The sequence below is a fragment of the Melopsittacus undulatus genome, chromosome 9, assembly GCF_012275295.1.
Source record: "Melopsittacus undulatus isolate bMelUnd1 chromosome 9, bMelUnd1.mat.Z, whole genome shotgun sequence".
In the NCBI taxonomy this organism is placed as follows: Eukaryota; Metazoa; Chordata; class Aves; order Psittaciformes; family Psittaculidae; genus Melopsittacus; species Melopsittacus undulatus.
Window position 1 is genome coordinate 44220733 of NC_047535.1, and position 19971 is coordinate 44240703.

The 19971-nt window shown below is 37.7% G+C and overlaps 1 protein-coding gene across 3 annotated transcripts in view; it reads right to left on the reverse strand.

The window, feature by feature from the left end:
- Positions 1 to 1313: 1313 nt before the first annotated feature.
- ARHGEF3 (Rho guanine nucleotide exchange factor 3) overlaps positions 1314 to 19971 on the reverse strand; it is a 109370-nt gene continuing 90712 nt past the window's right edge. For all 3 annotated transcript variants that reach the window (XM_013128224.3, XM_034066493.1, XM_005145820.3), the window contains 9 exons: positions 18095 to 18202; positions 11598 to 11768; positions 9691 to 9753; positions 9261 to 9357; positions 9091 to 9167; positions 7408 to 7665; positions 6060 to 6230; positions 4486 to 4672; positions 1314 to 3546 (listed from right to left, as the gene is read on the reverse strand). In XM_013128224.3, coding sequence (XP_012983678.2) covers positions 3200 to 3546; positions 4486 to 4672; positions 6060 to 6230; positions 7408 to 7665; positions 9091 to 9167; positions 9261 to 9357; positions 9691 to 9753; positions 11598 to 11768; positions 18095 to 18202 — 1479 coding nt within the window. In that variant the 3' untranslated portion in view covers positions 1314 to 3199. The remainder of the gene's footprint in view (positions 3547 to 4485; positions 4673 to 6059; positions 6231 to 7407; positions 7666 to 9090; positions 9168 to 9260; positions 9358 to 9690; positions 9754 to 11597; positions 11769 to 18094; positions 18203 to 19971) is intronic.

Consider the following 19971-nt stretch of genomic DNA (forward strand, 5'->3'; position numbering starts at 1 on the left):
AACAGGTTACATTATTTTAATGTCAGTATTTATGAGTAAGCAGGAACTATGGAAGAACTGCCCCTTCTGGATCTGGAACCCCTTATTCAGAGGAAACAAATCTTCCATGTACATGGAACTGGATTTCTGACTGTGTTACATCCTGATTGGGTGTTAAGTACCAGTCAGCATCACCATAAAACAACAGCACATTCAAAAAGAGCAATCCATTAAACTGGTACATTAAAGTTCTGATGTGTCCTTCAAATTCAGTATCTGTGGAACCTCAAGCAATGTGGTTCTCACTGTGTCAGAGGCATCCTAAGCCAGTATCCCTTGTTCAGGTGGGTCATGCTGAAAAGGAGTGACCACTGAGAAACACTTTCTCTACCCTAGAGTTCAACTTTGGTCCTGTCCTGTAGGCAGATTATGGCAATTGATTCCCTGGTACTGAGCTTCACCAACCTTAAACTAAGTGCTCCTGGTGCCTCACAGCAGACCTTTGTGTCCCAGTAGACAGGTCTTCATCCTCGACTTCTCCTTTTCAGCGCTGCAGACCATATCTAGGGAACTAAAGATCACAGACAGTTAAATTGTCTTTTTGGTAGTCTCAGAGGACCCATACAGTCCAGACTTCCATGGGTATTCCCTTTGCTTACCTTTCTTTCTCAGTCAGGGTGATCTGTCCTCTTACATTTATTCCCTGAGAGATCCAATATAAAAGTCACACAGCTTTGAACTGCCTCATTAGTGGAGGCACTGCATGTACAATGGTAGGTGACCTGAGAAATCAGAAGCAATTTTTCTGCATGAGGTATACACCTGCAGCATGGATGCAGTATGCATGCCAGTTCACTGATGCAGACTCTTACTCTGCTCACACCAGGATCACTTAATCACAACCATCACTGACATATTTACTTGTATTACTTTTCATTTTGTATTCACCATTTTAGATTTTACCCATCCTTTCTGGTACGTTTCCTCATCCATGCTCACCTCACCACTAACCAGCCACAACCAAAAGTCATTCTTTCAAAACAATGGCATTTTACAAGTGCTAAAACCAAAACAAGCTAACCAAATCCAGAATGATACCAATGTTCTTAAACTGGAAGGCTTATTCCTTAAGATAATTATGAAAAGAACAACCAACCAACCCAATTCCACCAGAACCACAGTATGCGCCTTGGTCACGTATGTACCACTGTGTCACTTGGTGCACCGCCATACCGCTTGTGTGTACCACTGAAATTGTTGTAGTCTTCTTGCACAAACCACCAAACCAAATAAAAAGCAAAACAGTTTAATGTAATTTATTTTAAATGCTTCCAGAAAAGTTTAAGGCTATTATTAAAAAAAAAATAGTCAATACACACATTCATTCTTCCTTCCCTATTAAGCACTTTACAGGCTTTTCACTCTTCTTGACCATTTTGCTGAACAGGTTTTCTGAACATGGTTCATCACCTAATATGCTTTCCTCTGCCTTTTCCTTTGCAAACCCTTCCTTTCTCTCATCTTCACTGGCATACTCAATTCAGCTCTAAAAATGAAGCAGTTGAAATAAATTACAAAGCTTGAAACAGAAAAGAAAATTGACTTTTTTTTAAAAAAACAACTATAAATACAGAAATATGTTCTATTGGGTAAAAATGACTTCTTTTCAAAAATAAAAATACCTTGATTTATATTGTTTATCATTTTGCCACACTGATTTCTGTAATGTGCACCAGCATATATATCAGATACTTGACATAGTAAGTTTTCTGTAAACTCGTAGAACACAAAAACTGTTTTTGGCAATAACTTAGCAGTTTTTCTACTTCTGTTGTTACAAGTACTTTGCACAGGTTATCTGGTGTAATACAAAGGATCATTTGAGTTCATTAATACGCAATTTTCATAGCTTGCCATACAGCACTGGCATTCTTATGTTAAGAAATAAAGCATTACCCATGGGGTTACTGAATAGTAACAGGATGTTGAACTAAGTGATTTAGACTGCATTTAAGTGACTCATCTGCTTCTCATCATAATGAGTAGATTAAATCAGCCACCAGAAAACACAGTAACATTTCCAATTACTGCATGAGATTAAATGCAACAAAAACTTTTAAAACAAAACTGCAAGAAAATACAAAGAATGTAATACATCTTCAAGGAAAAGCAATTCCCTTTCTGTTTAAACTTTCTCTACACAATCCCATAGGGCATTTTGTAGAGCACCATTTACACAAAATTGTCAATTTTAAAAATCAACTACATGTAATTGTAAACAGACATGTACAGAAAATTATAATGTTTTAACATGAGTTTAGTGGTGTTTAAAACCAACAGTGGAGGTCAGTGGAGTGCAAAATGCTGAAGAGGGCCTATTCACAAGCAAAAGCTTTTTTCCATCCCTATCCTGTTCGGGATAATATATATATCTATTTTATATATGGCACTGAAAGCAAACTACCAGCTTATTTACAAATACCCAGTACTCTCAGCATTTCACTTAATTCAGTGCTGGCTGTAGAGGTTTGGTTGTTTGGTTGTTTTAGTTGATTATTTTTAGCATTACATCCTTTGATAAATAAAACAGCACTATGCTGACCACTTTAACTGACCACAATTTAGGAAGTTTAGTTGCTGGATCTTAGGGCAGTGCTTCATTTTGGAAAGTTCATCTCTAAAGACTCACATGGTTACATGGCCCGCTGCTTATGGTTCTTGTTGAGTTTAATACCATAGGAGTTCAGATAGGTTACGGAAAGATGTTTTCCTTTTTTTACAAGAAACTAATTTGTCCTTCTATGGTTTTATGAAAGCTTATCTTGATACCACCCATCCTGAAACTCCCTAAGTCCACATCTTCAGCTGCCCCATTAAGAGGCAAATAAAGTACTTAAATTATGAAAAGATCCTTTATGTAATGCACATACAAACAGTAGTTAAGAGATTCTGTTTACAGCAGGACATTGAGAATAACTGGTCAAGTACCTCTTTCATCCACCTTAGACGTTTATGGAATATAATCACAGGACATGAGTTGCAAGAGATTCCAGCTTATACAGATTGGCAGTCACAGTACAACACTCATAGGTACAGATACAAGGACTGCATTGACACTGTCACAGAAAACATTCTAAAAGTGCTTCTCCAAATGGTTCCATGTGTGGAATGCAAATACTGTACAGGTAAGAGACAGATTTTCTTCCATAAACTGTTTTTGTCAAACATTGGTTTCTATTTGCTTTTCATGTTCGCAAGAGTTCGTCTGTTCCATACGTTCACAGTCGGCGCTGACCTCGCTGGTGTCCATACTACAGTCTGACTCACAGTCCGACTGGTCCATTCGCTCCACCATAGTTTCTCCCTGGGGTACTCTATTTCCGTGTGGTGACAAAAGGAAATGTGCTTCCGAGTTCAGCACGCCAGCTTTGCCTGCACATGTAGCTTTCTCTTTGGCCTGGCGGATGCAGTTAAGCCACTGTTGCTTGTTGAACGAGTCATTGGCTTGGAGGGAGTGAGTCTGGCTTTGAGATCCATTTTTGAAGCTGACTCTAAAGAAGTTTTTGACTGAAAAAAACAATACAAACCAAAACACTGAATGCTTTGGCTGAATAGATTTTATAACCAAAGAGTTTATTTAAATAACAGAATCTGCAAAATCTCTGAAATAAGGTTTTTTCCTGCCAATACTGTGTCAGACCAGAGAGAAGAACCTAGTTATCTCCTTGTTTTGTGGGGGAAGAACACAGAACTGCACAAGCACTTCTAATAATTTCATATTGCTGGATTAAGCAATTTTGGTTCTGCCATGCACAAACTACCCATAAAACTGTAGGTGAATCAGCAGGATTAAGGCTTCTGCCACACTTCAACACCTCTCCTCCTACTTCTCTGCAAAGCACATTTCCAGAAACTTGACTCAATACTGTGTCTTGTGTCAGCTGGAGATTGCCTCATCTCCTCCATTCACTTCACTAATAAAGTGAATACATACAAAAACCCCTCAAAGTTTTCACAAGGTAAGTAAGACTCAAAGCACTCTAGTAAGAGAAACAAGCATCTTTAGAATATTCCTGATTAGGAGGACATTAACTCTTACTTCTTGACATTAACATGAATAGCTGCAGTCTTAACACTAAGGACAACATTAATTACCTGTCAGCTGAAAGAACTATGAAATTGCACTCATACAAGCAATAATACAAGGAAAGTTGTAATAGCTAAAGATTTCAAAATACACTTGTTGATCATTTCGTGGGTTTCCCACTCTATCCTACATACTCTCCCCTTTCCAACTCAGTACAGAAGCAGGTGTGTGGAGAAATCCCATTAGCAATATAGGGAAACAAAGCAGCAAGTTACAAGATAATTAGCCAGTCTGAAATAAAAATCAAGATGTTGGATATAGATAATGGGAATTTTAGAGAAAACATCCTGATGCCTCATTGGCAAGTGTTGTAAAGTTATGATGATCCTATATGAGCAAATAAAAAGGTGTACTCATACTTCTCTCATTGTTGCTGAAGGCACCACGTATGGATCCACCCAGTCGCACCTCTCCATCTTGCAAGTCTTCTAGCACAAGTTCCCTTACAGGAATTGGCTGCCTATACAGCTGGTACCAGAGCTGTTCGCTATGGGTGATAGCTCGAGTGATCACCAGCACTTCTTCAAAGAGGAACACGTGCAGTTTCTGTTAGAAATTAATAAGTAATAAAGGATTATTCCTTCTTGAAAATACCCTTAAACCAAATTTATTCAAACTGTAGCATGTTCTAACCTTGTATTTTCAACCGTTAAAATAAGGATTCCTCTCGTCCCACAGTTTAAAAGTCTTAGGGGGTAACAGCATGTAAATACATAAATACAATTTAAAAACTTCTACATTTATTCTTCATGTCCTCAGCTTCTCATGTCACAACGCTGATACTCTAGTGTTACAGCCTTGATGTGTGCACAACATTTCAAAGCACTGTACAGCAGCATGCCTATGCACATTCTGACACCCACTTTAACTTTGCTCTGCTGTCTGTGCCACTAAGAAACAGGCAGTCTTACTTATCCAGATATTTTCAATGTTCAGTTATGAGCAGTACTGTTACAATTCAGGTGCTGTTTACACACAGCTTCACAACAGCTCTTTCAAGCTCAGAAAATAACTTTTGCTCCTAGGTGGCACAAGTTTATGTTATGCTACCAAGAAAGGCAGGGGTAATGTGCATGGAATAAAGTTCACTGAAAGATGAAAATTGGCAGTTTCTTCCTGATAGTTTGCTGTAAGTAACTGCCTGTCCAGTCTTTATCGGGTGAACCAGAAACAGCATCCGTTTTATCTAGCTTAGCTGTATGACGAAGCATGATCCTTTTATTATATGCATAAACATGTTACACAGAAGCAACTCCCAATGCTGAAAAACATATTTAGGATTCTATTTACTTAGTTGGTTGGGGTTTTTTTAATAAAACTTTTGTAAGGTCAGCTAATGAGAAAAAGATCTGTTTTCATTGTTCATCCATTCACAATTTCATGTTGTTTTTGTTTAACCTTGGGGAAAAATAAGTATAAGATGACTGGTTTCTCTTCTGTTAATCTCTCCACTAATCTACATGTTCTTATGTGCCAGCTTATGATGCTTATGAACAGTGCAGACTCCTGGAGTCTGGAATCTGCAGTATCAAATACCAAATACTTCCAGTCAATAAATTAGCTTTGATTTCAACAAATAATCAAGTAAACCAATATTTATAACCATAGCCTTTGACAGAGGTAACATTTGTTAGTACATTTTGTGTGTTGTTACAAGAATTGTTTCTTATTTGCCTTTTTTCCCCTATAAATCTGATACATTTCAGTAACATTTACAATGTTACAAGGATATAGGCCTCCAGAGACAGAGACACATACAGCTGCTTATCTACATAACACAGATATTTGATTGCTAACAAAAAAGATGAGTGGTACAGGTAATATTTATCAGCTTCCTATATAGGAGGGTGATGTTTGTAACTCACAGCTTTTAGCTGTCACGCATAATGAAGGTATCTTTAAAAGCTATTAATGATGAAGCGTTTATTCTTACCACTCCTCTGTTGTTCTTCAGTTCACCATGACAACATACAACACGTGAATTATCAATCAGTGAATCCCTTTGGCCTTCTTCAAGATAAATAAGTCTCTCTTTGTAATATTGGCACTCAGATTCACCCGTTTTTACGTTGATTTCAGCCACTATGCCCTGAATTATATTTATCTGCAGAAAAACAATGAAAAACCATGAACTTTAATTAGACCTTCCAATATTCAGAGCTTTCTCCTAATAATGACCTGTAGCTACAAGAAAATACATTTTCATTCACAGTATATTTTTAGTATTGTTTTTGCAGACCAGTCTTCAACAGTATAAATGTAAGGAACAGAATCAAGCAGGCTACAGTGTACAGAAACAGTTCAGTTTGGCTTCACCACTGTTTCTAACAACAGCTTAAAAACCTGTTTTGTCTCTCTGTATCAAACCAAAATAGGCAGAATTAAAATAAATACTTTAAGAAATATAACAAGAGGTGTTTTTTTTGTCATCTTAAAATGCCAATAAACGACACAAAACAAGTAATCTGCTTTAAAGATATTTATTTAAAATAAATTGTAATGCTCTGAAAACTGCTGTATTGTATCAGAGAACAAGAGACAGAAGACCTGTTAAGATCTTTCTCCTGCAAAACACACAACTAGCCAAACCCACTGAATTCTCAACCTTGGTTCACTCTAAGAGTTACCCTCTGGAAATAAAGTAAATTAGTTTTATTTCACACTTCCAGTACTTGCACACACCTACAATTTTACAATTAAAAGTAATAAGAGTCTTCCTTTTTTACTTAAAAAAAGCTTTGCCCTTTCTATAAAAATAAATACTCCCCCTATCTAACTTTCTTATACTATGCAGTCTTTAAGGACCTTCAGACCAATGTATCCAAAACTTAATATATGATTCTTGATTGAGCTTGTAGATGTGAAGGTCTACTGAGTTTAGGCAACTCTAATAGTGATCATAGGTTGCTTAGACTGACTGAATGCATCTGTTAGATACTGGAGGAGGAGCAGCGGAATGGGTTGAGACATACATGCCCAAACAGGTAATTCAAGAACCAACTGATTCCAGGAGATATAGCGAGGATCAGGCTTGGCCCAATTTTCTTAAAGCAGATTGCCAGACATGAAATGTACTTCATAAGCTTAAAACAGTGTAAAGAGCCAACCAAATACAGTCATTTCTGTTTCTTAAATTAACTTGGCAAATACACAATTTACAGAACACATCCCTTCAAAAGATAAAGTGTTCTGCTGAAGAACCCTTTCGATTATTCATTAATAAGCAAAATATATTGTAATCTCCTAGAAAAAATGAACCCCCAAATCCAACAGTAACTTACAGCTTCTTCAAGGTGCTGCTGGTCTGGATGATCATTAGGTGTGTGTCTCAAGATTTCTCTGAGCAGCAATGGGTATTTAACCAAACGGCTTCTTGGGATGTCAAGGAAATTCCAAAGGTCCAATTTGCGACTAAACGGAGACTCTAAGCAGCGCTGTAGGAAATCCTGCACTCTGTGATCTTGTTTCTTGTGATCCAATAAAGCTTTGGCTGCTACTTGATTGCTGCAGTAGCTGTCATAGGAGTTCAGGCATGGAAGCTGAGGAAAGGAATAAATTACTCTGCAGCTGAAACAAAGCAGTTTGCTACATCTTAAGTTTCAGAATTCATTATTTATGATCATTTTTCCAAAATACAAAGATTACAGAGGTCCTCTGACCACCTTGTTCATCATTTAAACCATTCAAAAGCACTAGCTCATCTCTCAGTTCCTAGAAATCCACAATATTATTCCAAAGCATTAAAAGTATCTGTGACTTCAGACTGAGCACTGCTTAGTACAGACCCAACAGTTAAACACAGAAACCTGATTTTAATTATGAATGGAAATAAAAGCTTAGGAATGAGTACTCCCAAACCAAACTTGCCTTTTTTTTTAGATAAGCAAACTTCTATAGTAAAACTTCTATATTGCCTTCAAGAACCTTCACCAAACTAAAATGACAGAACCATGCCTTAAAACTGAGAAAAACCTAGCTTGTACATTTAGTAGAAGACTATATCCATTTACAGAACCTGCTATATTACACATTACTATATGCAAAATCTTCAACAAAGGACATATTTGGACCAAGGGAACTCAACTGATGTTCAAACACACCAAAAAATACATGTATTTAAAATCACTTTATGCAAAGAAAACCAGCTAGTTTTTGACACTTAGAAGCTTATCACTAACAATCTGCATTAGCTACTAGTAGTAGTCACATTTAGTAGTAGTAGGCCATCGTTTCACTCAGAGTTGCTGAATGTGTTATTATCTCATCCCTTAAAAATTTCAAGGCCTTTTTTCCTGCTAAATTTCATTACTTACACATATTTATAAGCAAACTTCTTACATATCTAAGTACTTTTAAAATAGCTCTATTATTATAATGATCAATTTTATCAACAAATCTCACAAAAGCTATTTTCAATGTTTATGTCGTTGGATGCTAGCAAAAGTGAACTTACCAACTTTCACAGGGCAGCAACAGCATAGCTCTTTTATCCCTGTCTGCCCTATTTTAAAAGGTTCTACAAAATCAGCATCTTTAACAGCACTAACAACTACCTGCTACCTTGACTGGAACAGACCGACGCTCAAAAAGAACTGTAGGGTGCTCTTGCACAATGGGACTGTTCAAGCTTCATTGCCCCAGGAAACCACAATACAAATGGGGGCGGATTCTTCAATGATCTATGTCAGGTAAACTCTAGTCTGTGTCTTAATTGTTATTTAAAGTATATTAAACGCTGCTCATCTCATCTCTCATTAAAAGCAATATCCTGGTCTAAATCTTTTCACCAAAAATCCCCCAAAAGAGAAAGCATTGCATTCTGTTTCTAAATAGTTGCCTTACCTTTTAAAAATACTCTGAGAATATATTTTTACATGCTATGCTCCATATGGAAAGGAAATTGTCTGATAAAAACTATGCTGCAGCTCTAAAGTCCCAAAAATTCATTAAAAATGCTGCCTTACCCAACCCACAAGGATATGGCCAACGTGTTCTGTTGATCCATCAGGTTTCCTGACCTCTTGAAGTCGCCTAAGAAGATCTAATCAGAATTAAAAAAGAGAAACTGCACTTAATGAAGCAGATTACTATAAATCTCTATGCAATAGCAATGCAAAGACTGTTTGAGTTCTACCTTCATGCAGAGGAATAAGAGAGTCCAGTGTTCCAAAAATCTGGTTCAGCTCTTGCTCTGTCATTATGGAAAGTTTAAGCATTGGGTCATGATAAGCCTGAAAGAGAAAAGGGGATCTTTGTAATTAACATATCATTGGTAGCTAAAAAAAAGTGATAGCATTTAGAGCTCCCTTTAAGCAAAACCAGACCAGCTGCTGAGAATATTGTGATGTTTCATAACCCCATCTTAAAATACAGTTTTATTCATAAAGAAAACAGCAGCACTTTGAAGTGTCTCAGGAAGGATGGGAAAACAGAATGATGCTTTGTTTCCCCCTCCGTCTTAGCAACTGTAAGAGCAAGGAATATTTTACAAGTGATATGAACCAGTTAATACTGCTGCTTGTATCGGGGTGGTTTTGTCTGTTTGACTTGTTTTTTGAACATACCTTTTTTGCTAACTTCAGATCTTCTATCAAGTCTTCTTCTCCCTGGGAAAGTTCAAAGATAGCCTGTAAAAAGAGACACAAATATCATTAACTATATTTTATTTAATCAATACTCAACTTGTGGAGCTGATGTTACGTTCTGAACAGCTGCCTTAATGCCATGGAGCGGAATCTCTCTGGTAAATCAAACAGCAGAAATAAAGTAAGGCTTGATTCCATAGGTACAGAAACTTGTGGCAATCTTTAAAACAGGGTTGTGTCAGATTGCTCATAAAATGCTTATCTGAAATAGCACAGAATTCTTCTTTTCAAACCAAAGTGTCTCCAGACAGGGAAGCTGTTTTCAGTGTGATGTTTTGATTCAGCTGCACCTTAACCTTTTAAACAGCTATTTGCACAGGTATTTGTTGTATTCCATTATAACACTTACATTGGTAAAAGTTCCACTTGGCCTAGTAAGTAAAAGATCTTTTCTAAAACATTTATGTGGCAGTGAGCACATTTATGTTGGTACCAGTTTATTTTGGCTTTGTTATGAAGGCTGAGCCCTACTTAAATATCAGCTGATGTTAGTTACTTCTCTTGAAGCAGATTTGAGACTTTAAAGACTTTAAAACCAGGAGATTAAAGATGACCACCACCCTAATACACTGGCTTATCAAAATACCATTGTTATTTACTTACTGCATGATTTCATTCTAAACTGGGGTACAGAAAGAAGTTAACAACATTTTGGTCAGATAGAATTACCAACTTCACAGCCAAGCCTTTCAACATGCATAAATCATGGAAGAACATCATCAGCTAGTGCAGATGGTCCTAGCTTGCTAACATACATGGAAGGCTTGCCATAGTGTGAGCTAACTGACAGCATACGCGTGGAAGTGGTTCAGATATTCTGTTGACATACACAGCATAAGAACCCTCGTGCAGAAGCTCCTGGAATACAGCTCATTTATGTGGGCTGTATGAAGGGTCCTGGCTTCTGCCCCGAAACACTAATGGCTGTTAATACTGTGCAAGTAGTTTGTACAGTTCATTTTCCAATAAGCTGCTTTTGAAGGTCTCCATTTTAAAAGTGATTTCCTATGAATTCTTGTACAATGTTAAAACCTGCACAAGAAATGCTTGATGTTCCTGTTTCATTCATTACTCTGGTCCTGAACTATTCTCAGATTGTTATAAACTTGTATTGCTACTGCTACAAATATTTTTAGGGGTATGGGGGAAAACTTGATTCCACAGGAGATCTGCCATTAGCTGTAACATGAACTACTTACAATCTGTCATGTACAACACATTAAAACCACAGTGGATGCTTTCTTTGGAAGATACATATTTTTGATCAATATTTTATCTTTCTAGCACTAAAAACTTCCTCAAAGACACTATTTTCCAAGCCTTGTAGTATCTGAAGGGGGCCTACAGGGATGCTGGAGAGTGACTCTTCAATAGGGAATGTAGTGATAGGACAAGGGTTGATGGGCTCAAACTTAAACTTTCCAACCCTACCTATTCTATGATTCTGTGTGTATGTATGACTTGAATACCTGTTCCTGAAATAGCATGCTCATCTACCATTACAGGAACAAACAGAAACATTAACGATCACTACAGAAATTGTCATACAGAACATGTACACACATGCAGGCAATCACAGTACAATATATCTTAGTAACTTCACATTTATTAAGGAAATATGAGCTGACTTTCAAGAATATATTGATCTAATATAGCTTGAATTATAAAGACAAAGGATGAAATTCTGCTTCTAGTGGAGGTATTGACATTCTGTTTCATTTCAGGGAAGCTTCAGGTGCTATCCTGATGCCTACTGGCATTCTTTAACCCCACGCTTTAAAGATGACTTCTGAACATTAAATACATGGTAAGAAAAAATACAGTACCTCCTGACGCTTGATTTCTTTAGATGTAAGCATGTGGTTGACACAAACATCAAAGGTCTCACTCCACAGTTTGCTGTCTCTCCGCTTTGTGTTGGCTGGGGGCACATTTCGAGACCATGACCGTGGACTGAACAGATCTGGACGACTTTCACTTCGGAAGCTGATAGAACGCTAGCAAGAGACAGGAGAACACTTTTCAGTATGAGAACAATTTCACATCACACTTTTTTTTCCCCTCTAAGGGTTCAATATACATAGCATATAAATAAATATACATATGGAAAGCTAGGACAGCAAAACCTGGAAGATAAACTCAGCCTGTGTACCAGCTTAGAGCCAATAGAATTGTTCAATTTTTTATTTTTTGGCTGGGATTGTTCAAAGATGTCTGTACTGAGAAAAACTTGGTCCTACCTTGAGCATACCAGGTGAAAAGGTGCATTACATCAAACATATCAATGGCTTAAAAATAAGACATTATCTCAATTGAGCAGAAAGTGGGTTCAGGAAGTGAGGCTGCCCTTTAAAACCTTTCCTTTTACCTTACTAAGTGTCTTGCTACCTGCTGATAATCATGAATTCATGCTATAATGCTCAAACCAAACTGGTTTTGATACAGTGAGAAACCCTTTCAACTGGTAGCATCCTGCTTACTGAGATGTATAGTGAGATCAAGAAACGAAGTCACATAGAAAGGTGTGAAATGGGTATCTGACTTAGAAGAGCAATCACATTATCTTTAAGGAAAAGGTATGTAAATATTCAGTTTTAATGTTCATGACAAGCAAGATTCTTTTTACACTAACTGCTCTTGCTTACTTCTTAGCATTTGAAGCAGCATGTTAAACTGATTCAAACAATCAATGCTAGCAGATAGCAAACTGAAATACCAGAATTGTGTTCTACTACTGCAAAATCTTTCTGGAGCCTCTAAACCCTGATAATGTGTCCCAGCATCACTGTATCTATTATGTGGTCTGGTCTTAAACTTCTCTAATAGCAAGTTCAATTTTGAGACCTCTTTGACTCTACACTCCTTCAAAGACTTATGGCTAAGGATGAATACTTAATGCTCTCGCTTTGCTATTCTGAAAAAATGATTCCTTTCTTGTTTTGTTATAATTAGAGGTTTATTTTGAGGTCCTATGTCTGAGATGCCTCCAGTACTTCACATTGTTGAAATACTCTACATTTCTGTTATTTCAAATCTGTTTTACATAACAACAGTCTTTCAGTTGCCTTAGGCAAGAATATTTAAAACAAAAGAAATTCATTTCCAGGTTGAAAGCAGCATGTACAAAGTACAATATTTGAAATTCTCCTTTGAAAATAAGAGCCCATGAAATGCAGAAGTACCTATAAATACAAGGTTTTAAAATATCAGAAGACATATTACATAAATACTGTGCCTTTTAATATAAGCGATTGTGAGCCCCTCTTTGGAATTGATAAACCCCCTGAACACACACATATATACACCAACCTTCCAAACCTTTGCAAGTCAGGTGCTAGTCTTTCTTCAAGAGTTAAGAAGATAAAGAACACATGTGAAATTACATGCTTAGTTTACACTTCTTAATATTGATGAATCATGGAACCAGTTCTTTTCGCATGCAAACGAAAAGAAAGATATGGGGTAAAAAGGCAGGTGTGTTGCATCCACAAATCACCAACCATGAGAATACAGCCAAGCAGAACGTTTGTCATTCCCTGACCCAAGATGGAATGCTCCTTTCCATGCATTCCCATATGCATCCTCCAGTATATAGCTCCTTTTCTTGTGGTGGTCTCTTCTTAAAGGAAATGGTTTATGTTGAATGAAGTACATATAATGAAAACCACCAGATTTTTACAGTAAATGCCATGATCTTGAAATCTTTTAACAAAAGGTCATATACCACGTTATAAAATGGTATGCACCCCTAACAGCAAACTGAAATTTGATAGAGTGCTATAAGAAAAGTAAGCTTCCACATCCACTGATAGTAATGCTTCTTTATGCTACATGAGAAAGCTTGATGTGTTTAAGACAGCCCTACACTGTCCTCAGTTGGGCAGAAGTGGCACAAAAAGGCTGAGAAACTCAAAACCAAAACAAACTGCCCAAAATTCTGCTTGCTTGCTTAGCACCTTTGCTACCTGGACACAATAAGTATATATTTAGTTCTTTCATACATTACCCTTTTAACTAATCATACAAAATGCACCTTGCTTAATATTAATATGGAACATCAGACTGCAGGTATTAGTGGAAAGGAACAGAAAAGTTTTGAGGTGTTATTTAACAATGAGGACAAAATCCACTTCAAGGCCAAGTGTTGTCTTTGCCTGGCATGTTTCCTTCTTTTATACACTAACACAGCGGAGGCAGTACCCCTGACAGTCTTATCCTAGGATGCTGAAATCTAGTCAGGCTAGGAATCACACACTTCAGTGTTGAATCCAAGCTACCGTTAGCATATTCCTTTGCATACACATTGCAGGCATTGGCTCAAATCTATGAGGAGACAAAGTAATATATCTTCAGAGATATACTATTTAATGCTAAAATTAATACTTTATTCCTTCAGAGCTGAGCATACCATCCCTGGCAGTGTTCAAGGCTAGGTTGGATGAAGCCTTGGGTGATATGGTTTAGTGTGAGGTGTCCCTGCCCATGGCAGGGGGGTTGGAACTGGATCATCTTAAGGTCCTTTCCAACCCTAACTATTCTATGATTCTATGATCCCTGAATCATCAGTGCTGTAATAGACAAGAATAGAACTGACACATAAACCTGATATATAAGCTAACTAAAGAAATACCCACGTAATCAATAAACTATTTCAATAAAACTCTGATAGTTTAAGATTAATGTCCCATATCAGTTTAACCATTTCAGTTCCACTGCTTTACACTTCCTTTTGCAAATGAAGAGGCCATTTCAGTTTAGTGGAACAAAGCCCTAAACTGAAGTTATAATGGCAACTTTTAAAAACAAGTTTAAAGGTACTCTGATGCTTGGCTGGTACTTGCTATGAAGGGGGAGAATCCCATGAAGGAATTGTAGGAATGTCAAAAGAGCACTTCCACATCTTCAGTCTTCTAAAAGTATTTCCCTAGGTTCTGGCTTTCTTCAAACATATATCCAGCATCCGAGTGAAAAATCCTGCCTATATGGGACCATAAACACTTTCAGATAATACAAAAAACCTAAAAGACCTGGGAATTAACCCAGCCACAACCTCTGATTTTACTTACTGTATTTACCTGACTGCAATAGCTTTAAGTGGCTGTTACAAGACTGTTACTATGAAGGGGCTATGTGTTACTGATGTTAATTTATGCAATTAACAAAGCTTCACTTCAGCTGCAGCAAAGCAAACAGCAGCTTCATGCACTGTGAAAAGGGCACTGCAGAGTAAAGTCCCACCATTCACAAGTGATATTCAGAAGAGTTTTCTTCTTAAGGACTTTTAGAAATTTCCAGTGCTCTAAGACAGATAAAAATGATTTGGACTCCCTATGAGACACTGATGAGAACTGAGCTGCAGAGGAAGCCAGACAGACTCTAATTTGTCTCTTCAGCATCAGCTGGAGCTCTTTTTCTGATCCTATTTTCAGCTTTTAAGCCAAACAGCACAGCTGTGAATAAGACCAAGCAGAAACAAGCAGATCATCATAACCATTAGCCTAGCTTGATGCAGACTGAAAATACAGCGATGAAATAGAGTGGCTTTCCAGGTGGATGAACAAATAAGAATACCTGCTTAGCATCTGGCATCCTGCAGATACACAGACTCTGTCAGAGATCAAGCTAAGAGCATGATATTAGTTAGTCTACAGTGCTCTGTGTGACAGAAACAGACTATAAATAGTCAAAACAATAAAAAAGGAAGCTGGAAAGACTTTGTGGGTTTGTTCTAGAATCCTTGTGGAAAAGTATTGCCAATAATGTGGAAAATTGCTATAAAGGTAAGAACCAAACACCAATAATCAAATACCTCTATAATCAATGAAATATGCAAAACAGAAAAAAATAACTAAAAATACATCTTAAAATATCTCCATCAGAGATGTTTCTCTTCAGCCTGCGTGCAGAAGCTCTGTTAAGATCAAGTGGAACTTAGATGTACAGAAGCAAGGAAGATTATGCACAATAAATTTAGTTGTTTCCTCTTACATGGATCTTTCATTCAGAAAGAATATTGAAGGTTTGATTGAAATGCCATAAAGGAAACTCAGAATTGTCTAATTCTTTCTATTGGTGCTGTTGGAGAGGTCATTTTGGATGGATGCTCTGTTGGCTTTGGTCTGTTTTCTTCCAGGGGAGGAATATGTTTTGGATGTAGTGCTGTTGATAGTAGTTTTCTCCATTTTATTGATACAGAACCTCTAGCAGCAATGCAAGAAAAAGGGTTTTGGCTGAATTATTTTAACCATGAAGATACATGAAAGTTCATCCACAAAGAAAAACCAGCACTTTTTGCTTTTTACAGGTATTACATGATGAGAAAAACATCCTGCTCTATAGTGTTCCACAAGGCACAGCAAAAGCTATGTCAATACATAATAAAGTAAAAAACTATACATGCCTCTCAATGTTTCTAAATAATCCCAAATGGGGCATCCAAGAACAAGGTCAGTCTTTTTTTTCCCCCTGTTCTGTGCTGCTGACAAAAGCAGATAAGAAGTCAATTTACAGCCAGCTATGAAGGCAGGTTTGAGAGACATCACCAGCATTCATCACTTGGGAATGGATTCTGACCTAGGATTTGAAGGACATTCATGCTGATTTCTCCTCACAGTTCAGTTACTTAGAAGAGATGGTCTGACTAACATCAGTGCTGAATCTGCTCAGAAGCAGACAATTAAAATATATTCTTATAATGATATGAACAGACCAAACAAGAAATCTGCCAACATTAGGACTTGCAACAAAGACACTGTTTTCTCTTCTGTGTTTGTCAAAATCTGCCTTCAAACACATTTATGTACCCTTCATCTCAGAAAGCTGTTACTACATATGTGAAAGGATAGTTTGTTTTGGATAGCCCAAATCAAGCTTGTATTAAATACAGTATTGACCTGGCCAGACCAGATTCAAAAGCATTCACTACAGGACAACAGTGTAGGTACCTCAATGAGGACAACAGCTGTCTAGGGCTGTGAAAAGGGAAGCACAGAAGCAGTTTAGCCAAGAATTAATTTCCACACTCCTCAACAACTGGAACTAATGGAGTCCATCCGGAGCCAGGCCAAGTTTTCCTGGAAGCAGACTATGGAGGAGATTTATACACCGCAGGGAATACAGGCATGTCTGCTGTAGTCACGCTATAATACACCTTCTGGATCAAGCCCAGGCTGAGGGGAGTTCAGACGTTTTGCCTTTCCTCTAACCCCACGCATGCAGCTTTGCTCTGCAGATGTCTGCACGTCCAAACTCATAGGAACAGAACACAGGAAAACCGATATGAAACCCTGGATACCTGTTTTCTACACTGCACGACAGGAGAAAAAAGGTTCTTTCCCATGACTTCTTATTTATTTCTCATAAGACTCCTAGCTCCAAAGTTTTATTTCTTTACCCCTCCAGATTAAGAGGACTTCAGTTAATGCCCTAATTAAGCTAATTTTGATTAAGTAACATTTTTAATACATTTGGGTATTTTTTATTTCCTCTCATCAAAGTTAAGCTGGTTAAATAATTTTTAGATCTTACACACCCCTTCTTACATAAATTGTTTTAAGGAAGAAACAGTCTGGCCTTCTAGGCCAGACCCATAGCAGTACTGCAGCTTCCAACTATCTATATGCCACTCATCATAACCATCAGGAGCTGAGCACCCAAATGTTTTGCAGTCTCTATGTTTGAAAGCACAAATAGTTTATAAAGTTCTGTTAGTCTCTAAATACGTGTTACAGACCTATCTATAACCTAGAAATTGCAAGTACAACATTATTTCATTTCCAAATAGCATTAAATTTCATTTCTAATTGGCATTCATTTGCTTGCCCTTTATTAATTTTCATCATCAGCTTCGGAAAGTTACTTTTTTTCCACTGTTCACTAACTCTTTTGTTTAGGCAAGGGTGAAGTTCATAGCACAGAAGGGAATTCAGCAATCCCACATGATTCACTGTACCAAAAATAACACTTTCAAAGAACTCAACCAAAACAAAAGTGTAGTGGGAATTTCTGTTTGTCAGATTTAAAAAGCAACTGTAATCCTTTAGTGTAACAACTCTGATATGCTACAGGTGCAATAGTTTTCTTACTGATGATTACAACCATCAATTACCTGGACAGAGAAATTGTGGGGGTTTGGATTTCTGAGTTTTCAAGTTGAGTAACACTGTAGTTGTAAGCTGCCTAAACCTGTTTGGGACATTACAATGGTATGTGTGCACATATGTGCAGTGCACATCCCCATGCTAATCCCAGCAGAAGTGGTGAATATGCATGCGTTCCCCTTTTAGCAATGTGCTTAATGCAGCAGTGCATTTACTGCCAGTACCTGGAGTGTCTGGCTGAACCGCTTCAATGGAGTGGCTCGCACAGGAGGAATGAGACTCGCCAGGGATGTGACTCTGGAAAGTGGCTTCACCCGTTTGTTACTGGGCTCCTGTTGGCAGGGGAGGAGGAGAAGAGAAAGGAAATAAATGGGGGCAGTGTGAACATAATCAGTTAATTGTTAACAGTTTTGCTGGTTTTTCCCAAGAAAGCATTTGTAAAAAGCAAGTCTGCAAACCTGCCATAGCATTAGGGTAGTAAATAAACTAGCAGGTTTTAAGCCTGACAATGACATTACTCTTGACTGGTACATACAGATCTTGGAAACAGCTGAAAAATACAGTGATGGAGAAGTTGGCATGGCTGGAGCAGGGGAAAGGAGGAAGGTAAAGCAGGACTAAATCATTTGATTATATTAACTGAAAAGAGAGTTTCTCGTCAGTGCTTTGCAGCTAATGTGCATTATGATAATATGTCATTGAAATGAATACTTTCAAATAAAACCAATTCAATTTCTTTGCCTCCTGCACTGTCAGCACATGACTCTATTCTGTCAAATGCATTTTATTCCAGAAAATATAATTTAGACAGAAATCCCTAACTGTAATTATCCTCTGAGTGCAGTTCCTATGGAAATACTTACACATACAGGCAAACCATCAATAACATGTTTACATATATAAATTTTTGTATAGAAAAGTACAGAAAATAAAACAAAAATCTACCATAATGCATTCAATGTTTTTCTTTTTATATACACTTTTAACAGCGCTTGCAGTAACACATAACCACTTCAATATGATATACCAATTGTCCTGCAGATTTTAAACACACAAATGTTAACAGAAATCATAACACAAGGAAAAAAGTGATGATAAATAGATAAAAACAGAACAGTTACCCTTGGCTTCCTAACCTCCATCTGACATACAATGGGTCTTGAACAGCACATGCAAAAGGCAACTTTTGACAGAAAAAGAGCCAAACCTTCCAAGTGATGTTAAAAAACCCCTCCAACATCATCTTTCCTTTTCAGCCATGCTCATGAAGTCTGTGTAGGTTTGCTATGCCTCCGATCTCACAGACATAGCTTTAAGAAAATGAAGCATGCCTATTATCCTGTTGTTCAGAAATCCCAATCCTGCTGGAAATAACTCAGATTTGTCCTGATACCAGAAAATAATAAACCTCAGCAGCAACAACCATCATCGGTATCACTGGCAAGAAAAATTCTCTTCCATTAGCACAGCAACAGAGGAAAGGTGAGAAGCAGCTACATATTTAATTTACTTCTCAGCAGGCAGACCTGGAAATCCATAAATGCCGGCTGAGATGAGGGACAAAGTGTTTAACCCTCTAGCAAAAATAATGTATTCCATCATACACGAAACCTCGCATTAAAGAACTCCAGCAGCTTGGATCAAGCTATATCCTTATCTTCACCGTTGCACTGCTGTTCACATTGCTTCATTTTCAGCAACCATGTCTTTGAAGGAGTGTTTTTTGACGTCACTGCAGCACCAGCAGCACACTTATCTACAGCATCAGCATCCCCACCCCCCTCAACTCACAGCCCAAAAAAGAAAGATCCTGAGATTCCACTGTAATTCTCTATCTGGTGGCTCAGCCATGGGCTCTGGTTTATTATTACTCAGAATGCCAGTCCTGGTGCACAAATACCTCATGGCAGAGCCTGCTCGTTAGGAATCCTGCTGCACTGCAGTGGAAGGACATGAAGTCCTGACCTGCACCAACAACACAGCTTCTGCTAACACCTCTACCTTTGCAGCAAAGATTCCTTAGGCAGGAATATCACACCCCAAAAAAGAAGATCTGGATACAAAGACTGTATGGACTCTTCAGGAAACAGGGAGAGAGGAA